The sequence below is a fragment of the Primulina eburnea genome, chromosome 1 (genome assembly GCF_022965805.1).
Source record: "Primulina eburnea isolate SZY01 chromosome 1, ASM2296580v1, whole genome shotgun sequence".
Taxonomy (NCBI): domain Eukaryota; kingdom Viridiplantae; phylum Streptophyta; class Magnoliopsida; order Lamiales; family Gesneriaceae; genus Primulina; species Primulina eburnea.
In genome coordinates, this window is record NC_133101.1 from 53,072,636 (window position 1) to 53,088,987 (window position 16,352).

General features: G+C 36.1%; 1 protein-coding gene across 1 annotated transcript; it reads left to right on the plus strand.

The window, feature by feature from the left end:
• The first annotated feature begins 1,845 nt into the window (after positions 1 to 1,845).
• LOC140831036 (NADH dehydrogenase [ubiquinone] 1 alpha subcomplex subunit 9, mitochondrial) lies at positions 1,846 to 5,802 on the plus strand. Its single transcript, XM_073194731.1, has 12 exons — positions 1,846 to 2,009; positions 2,104 to 2,200; positions 2,554 to 2,618; positions 2,752 to 2,837; positions 2,937 to 3,021; positions 3,101 to 3,171; positions 3,326 to 3,457; positions 4,347 to 4,462; positions 4,547 to 4,670; positions 4,838 to 4,906; positions 5,095 to 5,215; positions 5,345 to 5,802. Exons 1-12 carry the CDS (start codon positions 1,913 to 1,915, stop codon positions 5,482 to 5,484), a joined length of 1,203 nt encoding a protein of 400 aa, XP_073050832.1. The 5' UTR covers positions 1,846 to 1,912; the 3' UTR covers positions 5,485 to 5,802.
• The last annotated feature ends 10,550 nt before the right edge of the window (positions 5,803 to 16,352 follow it).

A 16,352-nucleotide genomic window follows, 5' to 3' on the forward strand; every position in this document is an offset into this window, starting at 1 on the left:
AACCGAATTCATATCCTAATAAGGTCAAGACATGGTATGAATTTAGGGCTCTTGCCAATATTTATACTACATCACCCAGCTTCCCAGAAATCTCAGGATTACCAAAGTTGATATATGAACCAATGCACGAGACATGGAAAACAATGATTATTTGTCCATATGAGATATTCTATAATTGTCTTTTTTCCAATACAACACCATAACCAACAGAGAAAAGTTCACACGAAAAGCCTTTCATTTCATCGAGCTTAGGAGACCATATATGAACATCCAGAAGTTCATAAAGGATACACCAGAGAATGAAATACCCCTTGTCTCTTCATTTACTGAAGACGACATTTCCACCAAAAGAGCAAGAAGTTATGGGTCTGTCTAACCGAGATGAACAAAATCAAGTTTCTATTTAAGTTTTATCAAAATTCTGTAAATGGATCTTTTCTGATTAACACTATGACATGAAAAACAAAAAGTTTTGCAGAAGACCTATTTGAAAAGAAAAAAAATATTTTGTGAAATAACAAGCAGCAGGGGAGCAAAGAAACGCACGAAAAATTCAGTAACATGGCTCATATGGGTAGATGGTTAGACAACATTTGATCATTCTCCAAAAAAAGATAAATCAGACATGTGATCCAACCACTCCATTAGTGGAGGATGGACCACCACTAAAAGGTGTTTCCACTAAATAATGGAAGATGAATAACTCAACCACCCATAATGACAAACCACTAATGAGTGGTTGAAATGACCATCACTCGCAAGATGCTGTCAGCCACAACTGACAAAATAATTCACAAGATTTAAAATCTAGATTTCAAATTCACCAAGGTTTCTATATATAACAAGGCAGAAGAAAGATGAAGGCACAACTTCTTCATGTTGCGGCATGGTTAGGATGTTAGAAACAGTTTGTAAAACCCGATGGATACAACCCGACGACACTATGGTATAAAAGATAAAATGTTCAATTTATTTTACGAAAACATGATGGACTATAAAAAAAATTAATCAAGGTATATAGGCCGGAAAACTTGTATAATTGTATGTCTTTAAGAACATATTCGATATATAACAACGCCACGAACCAAGATTAAAAAGCTAATGAATGATTTTGCAATATTTTAAATAAAAGTAGAAGGTTTGAACTAACTTTTAAGAAAAGAGAGAATACTATTAAATGAAACTAAGATTTAGATGTTTATTTACAATTTTTCATTGATTTGGGGTTAAAAAAAAATTTATTTTAAAACGGTAAAAGAGAAAATAAATTAATTAAAAAGGGAAGGTTAGTTCTAGGGATGTAAACGAACCAAACCGTTTGTGAGTTATTCGAAGCTCGATTCGATAAAAAACTCGTTTGAGCTTGTTTAATGAGGCTCGTTAAGATAAACAAACCAAACTCCAGCTTTACAATATTCGGCTCGTTAGCTCGTGAACATGTTCGTTGGTAAGTTCGAGAGTAATCTTTTAGATGAAAAAATAATAGTTTTGATATTTGATTTATTTATTTTGCATTTTATTTATGAAATATTTAGAAAAATCGATTAGATTTATTTATTATAATAAATTTACAAATTTTAATAAAAATATATATTTTTCTTTAAATACATAATTTATTTTTAATTAATTTATTAAAAATTTAAATGTATAATTCATATTTATTAACCTTGTTTAGACTCGATAAAAGCTTGAATAAACTCGTGTGACATACATATATTCATTTAATAAAACTCGAGCCTCGATTATAAACGAACGAAGCTCAACCATTCAAGAGTTCGGCTCACCTCGATTCGATTCGATTCGATTCGATTCGATTCGATTCGATTATCTTCCCAGTTATTTCAGTCAACCGGTGGAGGTTAATTCCTTAAATATTCCCTTGTATCAGCCAACTCGATTACCCTCGGCAAAAATGCAGGCAATTTCCAGGCGATTGGGGAACCAATCCATCAAGCAGTCGCCCGCTTCTGTTTCCTCTTTTAGATCTCTCTGTCCGCTTTCCGATCAATGTAATCGTTCTCTCACCACTTACATAAAGCAACACACACACGCTTAACCGCAGATTATAGACGAAAATGCATTTTTTTGTGGTGTTTTGAACAGATTATGGAGTGGAGAATCCAAGGTTTGCTTCATCTCTTACCACCAAAGGCGTGGGGCATCTGGTTCGCAAGGGCACTGGAGGCAGATCATCTGTCAGGTTATTTTCATTTTCAGAGCCCTAATTTTGCTCTAAATTTGTTTGAAAATTGTTCTGTGGTTTCGAGTTTATGTAATTATTTATTCCCATTTCAGTCACTTGCTAATTTTTTTCGCTGTTGTGCGTATTATACCAATCTTTAGATATATCTCTTATTTATTCCAGCTCTTTGCATCTACCATTTATTCTTCTAGCATCGAGTTTTGGATGATTTCATTTTTTTATTGTTTTATTTTCTTATGTCTTTTCAATTGCTACAAGCATGCTAGTTACTGAATCTAATGTCTACAATGGTAATTGTGTTTTAAGTCATATTATTGCTAGTTGAAGTTGGGAATTTTGTTGCCTGGCAGTGGTATAGTTGCGACTGTATTTGGAGCGACAGGGTTTCTTGGACGATATTTGGTGCAACAGCTTGGTGAGTTGCCTGTTATTCTGCGTAGTTTTTTTCAGCTGAAATTCTGTAAATTCGTGCTAAAGTTCGTTGTGTTATAACCAAGCTCAACTTTTTATGTTGTTTTATCCGTGTTTCACCTACTCCTCTCCTTTAGCAAAGATGGGTTCTCAAGTATTAGTACCATTTCGAGGTTCTGAGGATTCTCATCGCCACCTTAAATTGATGGGTGATTTGGGTCAGGTGAATTCATGCATGGACTTTACCCTGTGTGTTTAAGTTGTGGCCATTTTCTACTTGCAAAACCTATGACTTGGTGTTCTTCACATTTCTCACCTGCAGATTGTTCCTATGAAATACAATCCCAGAGATGAAAGTTCCATTAAGGCAGTGATGGCAAAGGCTAATGTTGTTATTAATCTTATTGGTAAGATGCTATTGCCACACAGATATTGTGAAAAAATGCTGCCTGCAATTGCTTTATATTGTGAATGGCCTGCAAACAGGAAGGGAGTATGAGACCAGAAATTATAGTTTTGAGGAAGTAAACCATCATATGGCTGAACAGCTTGCTGTGGTGTGTTTCTGTTACCCTTTATGTTTTCTGCTTTGATATTTCTGGCTTCAATACATGAATCATGGTTGTTCCAAGGTGCAAACAACGTAGTCTCTCATATATCTTTATCTGATTGATAATATAATGTACTGATAGATTCATCCTGTATGCACAGATTGCCAAGGAACATGGTGGCATATTGAGATATATTCAAGTTTCTTGCTTGGGGGCATCTCCGTCATCCCCTTCTAGAATGTGTAGAGCTAAAGCAGCTGCTGAAGAAGCTATTTTACGAGAACTGCCAGAGGTAGTTATATGTTTACTTAAATTTTTTTTTTCATGCTCCACATAGTGCTTAATTTCTATTATTAATGCTTTACAGTGAATGCTTTGCTGCTGCACTGTATTCATTCAAGTCTTCACGATATCCATTCAAGTCTTCAAGATATCCATTAATCATTTCTTCCATCCATATATTTTGGCTTCAAAATAATTCAGCGGATGACCACAAGTCATGCTATCCCTTATGAACTTTGGATTCTGAATTTCTGATTGATATTACTTTATGTTCTTTACTTAACACCTTTCTCAAATCTGATTTTGAGAGAAACTCAACATTCTGTCTGGTTTTCTTTCATTTTATGAGCAGCTGCCATGACATGGGCAAATTTTGGACAGTGAGTTGATATGTGCTCTAATATACCTGGATTCCAGATGTCTACATGATTTCATGTCATACATTTATTTCATAAAAAACTGAGCGACCTTTGACCATCTCATTAAGTTAAAACTATTTATCGTGATGACATTTACGCTACAAAGTAGGAAATCTTTTTTTTTTGATAGGAAACTTAATTTATATTAGTATAAAATTGTTTTTGAATTACAGAAAGTGGACTAGTGGTCCACTAAGATGAAATGAAAGACTAATCTCTAGCAATACACATAACTAGTGGTTCTTCCAAGACGTATTATCTGGAAGTCTCTAAGTTTGACTAACTGTTACTTTTCTAAGTTAAGACATGATTCTCTGTCGATTTATCAAGAAGTATGCGTGCTAACAATGACTAAGATGATTAGATTTTTCATCACGAGCTAGTGCTAATCTTATTTGTGGTTAGATTTTTAGCTCGGAATTGGACATTTTGATTGATTTAATCTTATTTTCGTTGATAAATCTACTTATCTATTCTCAGGCCACAGTAATGAAACCTGCTGTAATGATTGGCACAGAGGACCGAATTTTAAATCCGTGGGCGCATTTTGCTAAAAAATATGGCTTTCTTCCCCTGATGGGAGATGGATCAACCAAGTATGACTTTTGACTTTTAAATTAATTGCATGTTTTTGAGTTGTTGTGGAGCGGGACATATTTCTTACTATTATGCATATTCAGAATTCAGCCTGTATATGTTATTGATGTTGCTTCGGCAATTGTTGCCGCCTTAAAAGATGATGGTGCCAGCATGGGAAAAGTTTATGAACTTGGTGGACCAGAGATTTTTACCACACGTCAACTAGTAAATCCTTCAGCTACTCTCTCTCCCCCTCCTCCCTCCCCCTCTCTCTCTATCTCTCTCTCTCTCTCTCTCTCTCTCTCTCTCTCTCTCCATTCATATCTCTCTTGCTCACCCTCCAAAATTTAAATTTTTTGAAGTTGTGAGAATTTATTCTGACTTTTGTATAGGCAGAACTTATGTTTGACGTGATTCGCGAATACTCTCGCTTTGTGAAGATTCCTTTCTCTATTGCCAAGGCAAGTCCCGCTTCTTGTGCATGTGCAAACATCTGTTCGTGTCTAATGTTTAAGCCCTATCTTCTGTTAAAACTAAGCACATTTCTTTTGCCATCGAAGTGTTCATTTTCATGTTTATGTGGACATGCTTTCTGCTGGTTGCTGCTATTATAGTTAAGAAATTTCTCCTCTGGTCTTCATGGTTTCAGGCTATGGCAACACCTCGAGAAGTTTTGCTCAAGAAACTTCCAGTCCCGATGCCCACACCCTCTATATTCAATTTGGACCTGATTGAAGCCTTTTCTGTTGATACTGTCGTGTCTGAAAATGGTATGGCACATTATTCAAGGATCCTATACCTTTATTGGTTTTCTTTTCATTGGAAAAGTTTGATTTCCTATGATTTCAGCCCCCTTTTTCTGTACATACATTTACCTTCTCAATTTTATGGTTTTCCAGCTTTGACGTTTGAGGATCTTGGTCTCACACCTTGTAAACTGAAGGGGTATCCTGTTGAGTTCCTTATATCTTTTCGTAAAGGTGGCCCACAATATGGTTCAACAGTTAGCGAGAAAGTTACACCACAACCATGGTCTTGATTTATATCAATTCTTTATTTAATCTGAACTCTTTTGAATCTGCTTGGGAGATTTGGGCTGAACTATGTGACAACGCGATTACCTGTTATGGTGCCTTGATGGATAATATGAATTATTCGTAGATTTACTTTTCTTAGACTGATGTTATTGTTGGTTAAGTCAGTCTGTTCGACCTTCAAAACAAGGTTGAAATGGTCTGTTTTCTATGGGACAGACTTGGTGTAATAAACACAAGAACTCTTCATGATTCCGTCATTGTATAACGCCGAAATTTGACATCACTTCTAGTGAAAAAGAGGTGAGAGGTTTTTTGGTGAAGTATACGGAGGCAATGTGTTTTCAGTCTGGAGGCTGTTTTTTTCTGGCATTACTTTCTTCAATGATCAAAAGTGGAATGAGTCGACCTATTGTTTTGTTATAGATACTATACTAAACCATAAACTCTCTCTCTCTCTCTCTCTCCATATATATATATATATATATATATATATATATATATATATATATATATATATATATATATATATATATTTGTTTTTCTCTCGTCTATCCCCAACAAAAAATCAACTTCACAAAATAATCATATTGATTTTCATGGTGTAAACATAAAAGTAAGCGTAAAAGGCTAAAATATATGGATAGAAGATATTGTTTTCCAATTATGTATTGGCTAAATTAGCAATAAATTTATTTTACCTCAATGTCGATAAATCTATATATATATATATATATATATATATATATATATATATATATATATATATATATATGATTTATCGACATTGAGGTAAAATAAATTTATATTTATAACTCAAAGATTTTAAGATAAAATTAAATCATATTCATTATTTTACGCGAAAAAAAATTTAAATTTGAAGTTCAAATATAATAGATTTATACAAAAGTTATTGGGCAAATTTGAATTTTTTTAGTGACATACGTATGCTGAATTTTTACTTTTAACTGAATTTGTATTTCTCTAATGGACAATTAATTATTGATAAAATATATTTATAACTTAACTATTTAAGATAAAATTAAGTGTTAATCATTATATCATGAAAGAAAAAAATTCAAATATAATAGTGTATAAAGTTTTAAAACACATTCAAATAAGTGATTAAATGGAGATAATGTCAAGTTAAAATTTGATAGAAATATAAATAAAAAACAAAAAGAGTCAAAATGAGTTGGTTAAAATTTATAAATAAAAATTGTTGTGGATCGAAGTTGAGTTTAGAGGGTGTGAATAAACTCTACTCCTTTTTCTTTCTAAGGAGGTACTAAAATCCTGTTAGAGATAGTAATTTATCTTGTTGCGTATACTTTCACCAGATGACAATTATAGGTGCGGAAACAATCTGATGAAGTAGGTGAAAGACAGTAATAACAGTAGACAATAGTTGTTTATGGAAGTTCGAAGATGAAATCTTCTACGTCTCCCCTTCTCCGGTTTCCAGAAGGTATCACTAAAAGACTTTGGATATTACAGTACAACTATTGTACACACCCACTTCATAAGGACTTACACTTTTGCCTACTGAAACTCTTAGTTACTCAACACAGTGAAAACGTGATACACAAAGTTCTGAAAAGACTCTTTTCAGATTACAAACTCTTCTGATAAAGTATAAGTGTGGTAAATGATTGTGAAGAGTGTAAGAAACAGTAGCACAAGATGATCTTCAAAAGATCAGATATTTGCTATGAAGCGTGTGCTACTTTTCTTTGTGTTGAACTCAAAGTTATCAAGGAATTTCGAGGTTTTTCTGTTGAGTGAAATAGCGTTGATCCTTGAAAGATATTTTTGCGCACTGTCGTATCTTCTATATGGGTTTGTTCCATATATATATAAGTGACTGAGTTCAACGTCTATGATCAGAAGATGTCTACAGACTTCTGATTGAATCAGCTTTATTACCTAAAAAGGTTCCTGCAGAAAAGCTATAAGACAATCAGTCCTGATTTATACTAAAATTGGTAAAGTGAATTAAATTACTCCGTTCAGTATTTAATGCTGCAATTAATACTAGTACTTGGTAAACTTAACGGTAACATTTAAAATAGTCCTGTTAGGTAACATCTTCTTCTGACTCTGTTTTTCTATCATTTCTACTGCTTTTGTTTTACTAGAGCAGTAGCTTCTGATTTTCTTATCGTCTACTGTTTTCTTAAAGAATGCTGCTGTTTTTTATTTTCATCGCCACAATTAATTCATGTCTATCAATTTCCCCCTTTGTGGTGATGCCAAAACCTAAACAGTAGGAAAGCGTTAAAGAACAGATAACAATTAGCAAAAAAATAAATTGTCAATCATTAGTTCCAATGTCCCTGTATATGACTTCTTCATTTAGAGGATCCCGAAATTTTCTATCTGAAGGTTCCGCCTGGTCTTCTGATCTCCTTTGTTCTGCTTCAGATGGATCTCTTCCTCCTCTTTGTTGTTCTTCCCTTTTTTTGGCATCAGCGGCAATAATACGAGCCATAAAGTCATCCATTCTTCCAGACAAATATTGAATGCCATTGGTCAATATTTCCAGATATGGAGCCTGAGTAGAGATTCGATCATTAAGAGTAGTGAGAGATTGAGTATGAGAGTCAATCTTGGCATCCATTAATTCCATGGAGGTGGAAAATGAACGAATGAGATCATCATGCTCGGTGAGTCGATTAAGCATGTCATATTGAGCAAGCATGATATGACCATGATTTCTGGATATAGCTTGTCTGAAAACAATGGTTTCAGCATACATTCTATCCATAGATTCCGCCGTTTTATGTATTTCTTTGGACATTCGTTCTCGGAAGAACTGATTAGATTCAAAAGTGATTTTTTCTTGAATTAGGGAATGAGGTTTTTGCTTGGTCAATACAAATGAGCGACTACTTGGCGATAATTGTGGTTTAATTTGAATTGAAAGTCAATTTATATTCGAATATGATTTCAATAGTTTGAAATTCTGGTTTCGATAATATAGTAGCCCCATAACTATATCTACATCAACCCACACCACCCCCATTCAAATTTCAGTCAATTAAGATTAAGAAGTATCCTGATAACCTCCTCTTTCCTGGTCAGGTCAATAAAGTCATGAAATATTTCGATTTATTTTTTTTCTATAAAATAAAATGGATTTACCTGCACCCTGAATTCTGCTACACTTTCACGAGACATCCGCTTGACTAAATCAGAAAGATTATTGAGTTTCCTTTGTAGAGTGTCAATCTGATACTCTAAATTGAATGGTTCTGATTCTGGTGTTGGAGTTCGTTCAAGCAAGTGTTGCCTTATTTCAGCAAGGCAAATATCCGTGTGAGTTTGTACAGGATTAGTGATAATCAACGCAGTAGAGACTTGATTTTTGGTATGGGAAATGATATCCACCAAATCAGTAGAAGGGCCACGTTTAGCAGAGCTTTCATCTGGAACAGTAGTGACAGTTGGTTCGGCAGCAGTGTTCGTAGGAAAAATCTCTTCATCAGGAGCAACAAATGCAGAGACCAAGTTATCTTCTGATGGAACAATTTCAGCAGGTATAATTGATTGGTCTGCAATCATAGGTTCAGATTGCTGATTCAAAAGAACTTTCATTTCTGCTTTATGTGCAGTAGAAAAGTTCTCTAAATTTGGCAAAGAGGATATAGCATCTGATTCTGCCATGGGTTGGTCTGCTGTTGGACAAGATGATGGGACTAACGAAGTAGCTGGATCAGTTTCCTGAGCAGTAGAGGACGTGGGAACAATTGATTCAATGAATTCTTCCACTGAAGCCAGTTCACGCACAGACAGGAGAGATGATGACTGAAGAGGCCTCTTTGGTGATGCAGGAGTACTGAGAGCAGGAGCTTTTGGTGAAGCTGTAGTCCGTTCCTCAACTGTCTGAATCAGTGGAAAGTCTGGAACAAAGCCGACATGATATTCAATTGGCTCTCCAAAGGCCTGTTCTTGAGCAAGAAGTTGCTCACTCATCTTTTTCAATCTGCCAGTTAGAATATGAATGACGTTTTGATCCTGAACAACAGTAGGAATCGTAGGATCAAAATTTGACTCAAGAGTTTTCAGAACAGATTCTAACTTCTAACATTTCAGCTGTTCGAGGATGTAGTTTCTTCTACGCATTGCCTCGATTATATTTTCAGTTTTGGCAAGCTGAAAAACCATCTTCTAAGTGTTCATCATTTTCCCATAAGACCCTTTCTTCTGGAAGTATTCAAAGGAATGAAAAACTCGGACCTTGTACCATTCGTCAAAGAAATTCATGTCATCAATGGCAGAGCTTTCTATTTCTGCTACACTTTCACGAGACATCCGCTTGACTAAATCAGAAAGATTATTGAGTTCCCTTTGTAGAGTGTCAATCTGATACTCTAAATTGAATGGTTCTGATTCTGGTGTTGGAGTTCGTTCAAGCAAGCGTTGCCTTATTTAAGCAAGGCAAATATCCAGGTGAGTTTGTACAGGATTAGTGACAATCAACGCAGTAGAGACTTGATTTTTGGTATGGGAAATGATATCCACCAAATCAGTAGAAGGGCCAGGGTTAGCAGAGCTTTCATCTGGAACAGTAGTGACAGTTGGTTCGGCAGCAATGTTCGTAGGAACAGTCTCTTCATCAGGAGCAACAAATGCAGAGACCAAGTTCTCTTCTGATGGAACAATTTCAGCAGGTATAACTGATTGGTCTGCAATCATAGGTTCAGATTGCTGATTCAAAAGAACTTTCATTTCTGCTTTATGTGCAGCAGAAAAGTTCTCTAAATTTGGCAAAGAGGATATAGCATCTGATTCTGCCATGGGTTGGTCTGCTGTTGGACAAGATGATGGGACTAACGAAGTAGCTGGATCAGTTTCCTGAGCAGTAGAGGACGTGGGAACAATTGATTCAATGAATTCTTCCACTGAAGCCAGTTCACGCACAGACAGTAGAGATGATGACTGAAGAGGCCTCCTTGGTGATGCAGGAGTACTGAGAGCAGGAGCTTTTGGTGAAGCTGTAGTCCGTTCCTCAACTGTCTGAATCTGTGGAAAGTCTGGAACAAAGCCGACATGATATTCAATTGGCTCTCCAAAGGCCTGTTCTTGAGAAAGAAGTTGCTCACTCATCTTTTTCAATCTGTCAGTTAGAATATGAATGACGTTTTGATCCTGAACAACAGTAGGAATCGTAGGATCAAAATTGACTCAAGAGTTTTCAGAACAGATTCTAACTTCTAACATTTCAGCTGTTCGAGGATGTAGTTTCTTCTACGCATTGCCTCGATTATATTTTCAGTTTTGGCAAGCTGAAAAACCATCTTTTAAGTGTTCATCATTTTCCCATAAGACCCTTTCTTCTGGAAGTATACAAAGGAATGAAAAACTCGGACCTTGTACCATTCGTCAAAGAAATTCATGTCATCAATGGCAGAGCTTTCTATTTCTGCTACACTTTCACGAGACATCCACTTGACTAAATCAGAAAGATTATTGAGTTCCCTTTGTAGAGTGTCAATCTGATACTCTAAATTGAATGGTTCTGAATCTGGTGTTGGAGTTCGTTCAAGCAAGCGTTGCCTTATTTCAGCAAGGCAAATATCCATGTGAGTTTGTACAGGATTAGTGACAATCAACGCAGTAGAGACTTGATTTTTGGTATGGGAAATGATATCCACCAAATCAGTAGAAGGGCCAGGGTTAGCAGAGCTTTCATCTGGAACAGTAGTGACAGTTGGTTCGGCAGCAATGTTCGTAGGAACAGTCTCTTCATCAGGAGCAACAAATGCAGAGACCAAGTTCTCTTCTGATGGAACAATTTCAGCAGGTATAACTGATTGGTCTGCAATCATAGGTTCAGATTGCTGATTCAAAAGAACTTTCATTTCTGCTTTATGTGCAGCAGAAAAGTTCTCTAAATTTGGCAAAGAGGATATAGCATCTGATTCTGCCATGGGTTGGTCTGCTGTTGGACAAGATGATGGGACTAACGAAGTAGCTGGATCAGTTTCCTGAGCAGTAGAGGATGTGGGAACAATTGATTCAATGACTTCTTCCACTGAAGCCAGTTCACGCACAGACATAAGAGATGATGACTGAAGAGGCCTCTTTGGTGATGCAGGAGTACTGAGAGCAGGAGCTTTTGGTGAAGTTGTAGTCCGTTCCTCAACTGTCTGAATCTGTGGAAAGTCTAGAACAAAGCCAACATGATATTCAATTGGCTCTCCAAAGGCCTGCTCTTGAGCAAGAAGTTGCTCACTTATCTTTTTCAATCTGTCAGTTAGATTATGAATGACGTTTTGATCCTGAACAGCAGTAGGAATTGTAGGATCAAAATTTGACTCAAGAGTTTTCAGAACAGATTCTAACATCTGACATTTCAGCTGTTCGAGGATGTAGTTTCTTCTACGCATTGCCTCGATTATATTTTCAGTTTTGGCAAGCTGAAAAACCGTCTTCTAAGTGTTCATCATTTTCCCATAAGACCCTTTCTTGTGGAAGTATGCAAAGGAATGAAAAACTCGTACCTTGTTCCATTCGTCAAAGAAATTCATGTCATCAATGGCAGAGCTTTCTATTTCGCCAAGTGAAGATCAACACCAGTGGTCACAAATGTCTTGGGTCCAAGAATTTGTGCTTCTTCATTCAGCTTTCCTTTGCCTTTATCGGTCGATGAGATAGGCAAAATGGGTCGAAAGGCAGAAGAACCCGTAGTTGGTTCTCGAATCACAATTCCAGACACCGGTCTGAAAATAGAAGCAATAGATGTTGCTGGAACAGATGCAGCAGCTGGTAGTGAAGTAGGAGCAGTGGGTCGTGCAGAAGAAACAACTTCTGTAAACACTTGTCTGATTGGTACACTCTCAATTTCAGAAATTGCTGCTGTCTTCTTGATCTTAAGAACAGTACGAGCTTTCTTTTTTATGGGAGTTGGTGGTAAGGATGGTTGAATATGAGCAGCAGACTCTTCGGATACTGTTTTGTCAGAATCAGTAGAGATAATCACTCTCTTCCTTTTAATCTTTCTTTGAGGTCTTTGAACCTCAGAAAGAGTTTCTCCAATCTTCTTTTTTAAAGCAACAAATTCAGCCACAGTTGGCTTGGGCCTTAAAGAGAGTACATTTTCAGCATCAATCATTGTAACAGAAGCAGCATTCTGTTCAATTGTAAGAGCGAAACCAGCATCCTTTAACATTGTGCTGATCTGAACAGCAAATCCAGAGCTTTTCTTTGTAAGCATTTCTTTCATAATTCGGAATAGAAAACGACTCCAATCCACTTTAGTTCCTGAAGTGATGGCAGCCATCACTTGGACTTTCTCCTTTGTTAGTTTATCGAATGTGCCAGCTTTGACTAACAGAGTTTTTCCACAATATCAGCAAGAACTTGATATTCCATTTTGAGGAACTTTTTGTAGCAAGAGGGAGACAGTTCTTCTCCAGAAGCTGAGAAAGTGCTGAGAGCAGTAGACATTTCTAGCTTAGAAATATCAGAGAGTTCAGATATACCTAAAAGTGGGAGGAGGAAAGTTGCTCCCAACAGTGCGGCATCAATGGAGATGGATGCGTCTCCTTGAGAATGAATGATCTTTTCTTCATGAACAGTTGCATTAGCATAGAAGTCCAGAAGGGCAGTTTTGTATATTACAGCGGGTGTTTCCAAGAATTGTCGAAGTCCTGATTTTTCAAGGGCTTTAAACATTTTAACAAGGTTCTCATCTTTGATATTGAGAACTGACGCAAAGTTGACTTGATAGGCATTAAGAGTATATGCTCCGGCCATTTCTGTAAGTAAGAAAGAGTCAGATAGATTTTTCAGTAGAGAGAAGATGTTTAAGAGAAAGCAGTAGCTGAGTAACAAAAGTTTTGAGACGGTAATAGTGAAAAGTGAGAAAGTGATATTTTAAAAAATAAATGTACAGCCGTCAAGTAAACACAAGGACACGTGTCAGTATGTTTACGGTTGAGTATTTGAAAAGACATGCAGAGTTTGTCAGAGACGCGAATAATTTTAAAATTTGAAAGAGGCGGGCTGTCCAGACAATTATTAAGAGTAATCAGAAGAAGATTTGTCGTTTTATGATAACGTCTGCTGGAAGTTTCAAACTACTGAAATATTTGAGCACTTTGATAAAACCAGCAGACTCGTTTTATCGAAAAGACAAATATTCTATCTGTTTTCTGAGAAAGATGTAAAAATCTTAGTCTGACTAAGATATTGTTCCCCCTCAATAAATGCAACTAATAAATGTAGAGATATGAGATCTGAGGACAAGATGGATGAATCTTGGTATTCGTGTAACCAAAATTGTCTGCTCTTCAGCTTCCTGATATTTTATGTAAATGCCTGAAAATTTACAAACTAAGTCATTCAAACTTTTCTTTTCTCAAATCAATATAAATGATAGGTGCAAGTGATCTATCGAAGCCTTCTCCGGAATCAGAATCAGCAGAGGAATTCCAAAAGCAACTTTCAGTCACTCGTATACAGATGTTTGAAGACATCTTTTTCCAATACATTAGTGCTGACAAGATTCAAGCTTGCTGGATAATTTTCGAAGAAGACCATCCTTATCCAAGATATAAGGATTAGGAAGAAAATCCTCAATTTAGAATTCCTAACCAGTCCTTAGATAGGTTCCTGCTGAAGTACTTTGCAACATAAAAAGTACTTCAAGCTGCTGATAACAATGAATGGAGTAGATAAACTTAATGTAAGGAAATCTTGACATTTTTGTTCATCTATTGCTTTCATTGAATAAAAAAGAGTAAGAAAGACTTAGTCTGGTGAATCAGTAAATGCTTCGGCCGACTTGAGACTCGTCAACTTCTTCATCATCAGATGCATCCGATTGAGTGGAATTATTCCATAGATGTGGAATTGTATGTTGTAACCTAGCTTTGAGTAAATGTGCAATGAATACCAGTATTTATCTTAAATCGTTTTCTTCTGCAAATAACTAAATATTAACTTAATAAGGCATAATTTATAAAAGATAAATTGACATTCATATATGAAAGAATCAGAAGAGACTTTGACAGCTTCTACTGGAAGTTTTAAACAGAGTGCCTTATTTTAATGAAGAGATAAGTCTCCTTCTGCTTCTGATACAAAATCAAATATAATCATAATAAAGTTCCCCCTAAATCAATGTAATTATTAAATGTCACATCTTGGTAAGTGAACCGTCGAAAGCTTGATACAGAACGTTTCACATTTCCCGCTGAATGTTATGATTACCTCGATCTCTGGTACCTGATTTATCATCTATAAATACCGTCATAGAGGTTAGCCATTAGTCACTTTTAAACAGAAATATGTCAAGAGAGAATAGTACTGACTTGGCTGAGGAGTTCATGAAGGAGGTGGTAGCAGCGAGGAAGAAAGCGATTGAGGACAAGGTGTTCGAGAAAACACTGGCTACCTGGACTAAGATCCAGGAGAAAGTTCTCTTTTGAGGGTGGGCAGGTGTCTTCCTCCAAGGAGGTGACAAAAATGGCGAAGTATTATCGACGTCTCCATAGTGCTGACAGTGCGGACGTCTTCTCTGATGATGGCGTCTACCTCCTCATGCTCTTAAAGGAGCTGAGGACACTGAAAAGGATTGCTTTTTCAGAGGAGTTTTTACGTACCTCTACCGAGGAGCTGACCACTTGGTTGGCAACTTGGAGAGCGTACGTTAAAAAAGAAGTGAAAGTTGTACGTCCCCGCCTATATTATTAATGAAAATATTATGTTATGTTTACTGATTGTCTCTCTCGCTTGTCTTTTATTTTCTGCAAAACAACTCTGAAGAAACAGAAGAAGTCACAACACATTAATGAAGATAACAGATAATTAATTTAAGTCTATTAATCCAAATGAATTTCGAAAATAAGAAAACTTATTTTCAGGCAGAGGTTTTGTAAGGATATCTGCTGTTTGTTGATCAGTAGAAACATATTCCAGACGAATGTCCTTCTTCTTCACATGATCTCTGATGAAATGATGTCTGATATCTATGTGCTTCGTTCTGGAAAGAAGTACTGGATTTTGTGTGATTGCAATGGCACTGGTATTGTCACAGAAAATAGGTGAGTCGGAGGCTTGAATTCCATAGTCTTTTAATTGTTGTTGTATCCATAGTATTTGAGAACAGCAGCTTCCAGCAGCCAGATATTCTGCTTCTGCAGTAGATGTGGCTATGGAAGTCTGCTTTTTACTAAACCAGGATATCAACCTATCACCAAGAAATTGACAGAAACCACTTGTGTTTTTTCTGTCTAGTTTGCAACGTGCATAATCAGCATCTGAATATCCAATAAGATTTAACGATGAATCATTGGGATACCATAAACCGACATTTTGAGTTCTTTTTAAGCACTTCAAAATACGTTTAGCAGCAATATAATGAGATTTTTTGGGGTTAGATTGAAATCTCGCACTAATACAAATAGCAAACATGATATCTGGTCTACTGGCAGTCAGATATAACACTGAACCAATAAGACCACGATACTGAGTTACCTCTATTGGAATTCCACTTTCATCTTTATCAAGTTTAATAGATGAGCTCATTGGAGTAGAAGCAGCAGAGCATGCTTCCATACCAAACTTTTTCAGAAGCTCCTTGGTGTACTTGGCTTGATTTATAAAAATTCCAGTATCAAGTTGTTTGATTTGTAATCCTAAGAAGAATTTTAATTCTTTCATCATGCTCATTTCGAATTGATCCTGCATCAACTTTCCAAACTTTGAACATAATTTGGGGTTGGTTGACCCGAAAATAATATCATCAACATAGATTTGTACTAAAAGTATATGTTTATTCTTGACTAAATTAAATAGAGTTTTGTCTACTGTCCCAATTGTAAAGTCATGATCGATAAGAAATTGCGATAAAGTGTCATACCAC